Genomic DNA, 3,793 nt, shown 5'->3' with positions numbered 1-3,793 from the left:
AATTATTTGGGATAGGCATTAGTAATGATAACGTGGAAGCTCTTGCGTCTTGGTGTTCGTGTCTCGGCGGTCGATTGCCTTTCATGTATTTGGGTATTCCCGTGGGTAATAGGATGAAGAAATTGAATGATTGCTCCCCGGTGATCGAGAAATTTAACAAGAGGTTAGAGGATTGGAGAGCAAAAATGATTTCTTTCGGTGGACGGTTAACTTTAGTTAAGTCGGTTCTCTCTAGCCTACCTCTCTATTACTTCTCGCTCTTTCGTGCCCCTACTTGTGTGCTTAATTCTCTTGAGAGTGTGAGACGGAATTTTTTTTGGGGCGGGACGGGTTCTAATTCTAAAATGTCATGGGTTAAGTGGGAAAAAATCCTTCTTCCTCACGAAGAAGGAGGTTTAAATATCATGTCCTTAAAAAGTAAAAATTCGGTTCTTCTTTGTAAGTGGTGGTGGAGGTTTAAAACCGAAATTAACACTTTGTGGGTCACCGTTATTCGTAGCATTTATGGTTCTAATGGAGGTCTTATGCTTGGTAACGGGCTTTCCTGGAATCCAAACGCTAGCTTTTAGAATTCTATTTGTAATGCAGGAAAACATGTGGACGGGTTAGGGATTTCTTTCTTTAATTCTTTCATACGCTCAATTGGGGACGGGAAAAGCACTTCTTTTTGGGATGACATTTGGGTGGGGAACGCAAGCTTTAGGGACAGATTCAAAAGATTACACAGGCTAGAGATTGACAAAGATATCAACATCAGTAGCAAAATTGAAGAATTTAAGGGAGATAGGCTCGACAATTGGGCCTATCCACCGATGGGCCGAACGAATAGTGAACTAAATGAGTTGCGTGATACTGTTCGGAACTTGCAGCTGACCGAAGGTAAAAAAGACTGTTGGAGCTGGAATCTTAATTCGAAAGGCATTTATACGGTCAAGGACTGTTCGGTTCTTGTCGACAAAGTCATTCTACCACGTGCGGTTAATTCTATTGAGTCGTTGCGAAATGGTTTGGTTCCAAAAAAATTGGAGGTGTTTATTTAGCAGGCGAGATTAGGACGTATACCGGTAAGATTCGAGTTAGATAAACGGGGTATCGACTTGAATAGTGTGAGATGCCCGATTTGTGATGGTGACATTGAGACGGTGGAGCATATACTTTTCCTGTCAAGTGGCAAAACACATTTGGGCTAAAGTTCTTAAATGGTGGGGGTATAATTTGGCTATATTTGGGTTTGAGGATATTTTTAATGGTACTTTCGGTTGTGTAGCACAGGATCATAAAAAGAATCAATGGCAAGCGGTTTGTTGGGTGATTTGTTACATTCTATGGAAGAATAGAAATGCAAAGGTGTTCAAGAATAAGCTCGAGACGGTCCTATCTTTAATTAGCGAGGTTCAAGTTCTTTCATATGATTGGATTTCACGACGTTGCAAGGGTCATATTATGGATTGGCTACAATGGTTTTCACACCCTTAGTTTTAACTCCTTTTGTTAGTTGCAATCTTTGCAATTAGCTTAGGGCGATGTAATTTATTTTCCTTATTTCTTTCATGATGTATCGTGCTGTTAAGGGTGCCCAGTCAACCATGTACTATTCGTGATTGTTTAATATAAGTCCTTCATGCTTTTCAAAAAAAAAAAAAAAAAAAAACAGAAAGGTGATCGGCAATGCATTGGTTATGAATGTTTGCGGATGAGCGGGAGGTCTCGGGTTCGAGCCTGGTGTGGGGAAATTTTTTTAGAGAAGCTTTTATAGGGGTATACTCTATTATTATTATTATTATTATTATTATTATTATTATTATTATTATTATTATTATTATTATTATTATTATTATTATTATTATTATTATTATTATTATTATTATTATTATTGTTATTGTTATTGTTATTATTATTAATATTTGTTGTAGTTATGTTAAGATAAATAATATGATTAATGTTATTATCATTTTTTTCTTATATATTACTAAATAATATCATTGTGTAACATTAGTATTATTAATATTAATTATTACTAATATTATTATTAATATTGATATAAGTATTATTATTATTATGATTATGATTATTATAATTAGTGTTATTATGAAAATAAAAACAAGTTATTATTAGTGTTATTATCAATTTTAATGAACATAAGTAGCATTACTAATATTATCATTATTATTATAAATATGATTATTATTATTAGTATTATCATCATTAAAATTAATATTAAGATTATTATTACCACTAATATGATTATAAGTATAATCATGAATATTACTATTATGTAACTACTAAAATCATTATCATAACTATCATTAACAGTAAAATTAATATTTTTATATTTATTATCATTAATATCATTATTAGCATTATCACTAAAAAAACATTAACATTATTACCTTTATTAGAAAACTTAAGTATTAAATTACTATAATTTTACCATATGTAATATTATTTTAGTATTTTATTATGATTACTATTTTTCAAACAAATGATATATATATATAAATATATATATTTAATACATATAATATAACAAAAATTAATATATTATATACAAAATGAAAATATGAAACATATATATATATATATATATATATATATATATATATATATATATATATATATATATATATATATATATATATATACATACTATTAATATAAAAAGGATATAACTTATAAATTTATATATATATTTGTTCGATTACAACTACGTATATTAATAAATATACAAATGATATAGGTTCGTGAATCCGAGGCCAACCCTGCATTGTTCAGTATCGTCGAATGAATATTTTTACTACAAAATATTGTATTGTGAGTTTCATTTGCTCCCTTTTTAAATGCTTTTGCAATATATATTTTTGGGACTGAGAATACATACGCTGCTTTTATAAATATTTTACGAAATAGACACAAGTAATCGAAACTACATTCTATGGTTAGATTATCGAATCGAATATCACCCCTTTTAGCTTGGTAACCTAAGAATTAGGGAACAGACACCCTAATTGACGCGAATCCTAAAGGTAGATCTACGGGCACTAACTCCCCCCATACTGGAAAATGGTATGCTTTAGTACTTCGAGTTTATATTATACAGATGGATTTCTGTTTAGGGATATTCTATATGTATTATGTTAATGTCGGTTACCAGGTGTTCAATCCATATGAATTTTTAAACACTTACGAGTGTATGATAATTGAATAAAGGAAATCTTGTGGTCTATTAAAATAATAGATATGATTGTTTATGATAAACTAATGAACTCACCAACCTTTTGGTTGACACTTGAAAGCATGTTTATTTTCAGGTATGAAAGAAATCTTCCGCTGTGCATTTGCTCATTTTAGAGATATTACTTGAAGTCATTCATGACGTATTTCAAAAGATGTTGCATTCGAGTCATTTAGTTCATCAAGATTATTATTAAGTCAATTATAGTCGGATATATTATGAAATGGTATGCATGTCGTCAACTTTCGATGTAATGAAAGTTTGTCTTTTAAAAACGAATGCAATGTTTGTAAAATGTATCATATAGAGGTCAAGTACCTCGTGATGTAACCAAATGTAATGTATTCGTCCAGATGGATTAGGACGGGTCATTAGAGTTGGTATCAGAGCGGTGGTCTTAGTGAACCAGGTCTTGTATTAGTGTGTCTAAATGATAGTTGTTTAGATGCATTAGTGAGTCTGGACTTCGACCGTGTCCGTATGTCAAAAGTTTTGCTTATCATTTCTAGTCGGAAATCAACTGCTTATCATCCTTAAAGTCTAGACACATCTTACTGCATT

General features: G+C 31.0%; 1 protein-coding gene across 1 annotated transcript; it reads left to right on the top strand.

Moving 5' to 3' along the window:
- The first annotated feature begins 1,125 nt into the window (after window positions 1–1,125).
- On the top strand, window positions 1,126–1,476 carry LOC139870280 (uncharacterized). The gene has a single exon (XM_071858112.1). The coding sequence runs from the start codon at window positions 1,126–1,128 to the stop codon at window positions 1,474–1,476; it is 351 nt and encodes a 116-aa protein (XP_071714213.1).
- The last annotated feature ends 2,317 nt before the right edge of the window (window positions 1,477–3,793 follow it).

This window comes from Rutidosis leptorrhynchoides, chromosome 10 (genome assembly GCF_046630445.1).
Source record: "Rutidosis leptorrhynchoides isolate AG116_Rl617_1_P2 chromosome 10, CSIRO_AGI_Rlap_v1, whole genome shotgun sequence".
NCBI classification, from domain to species: domain Eukaryota; kingdom Viridiplantae; phylum Streptophyta; class Magnoliopsida; order Asterales; family Asteraceae; genus Rutidosis; species Rutidosis leptorrhynchoides.
The sequence above is the reverse complement of the archived record's forward strand: the minus strand, read 5'-3'. Positions and strand labels throughout refer to the sequence as shown.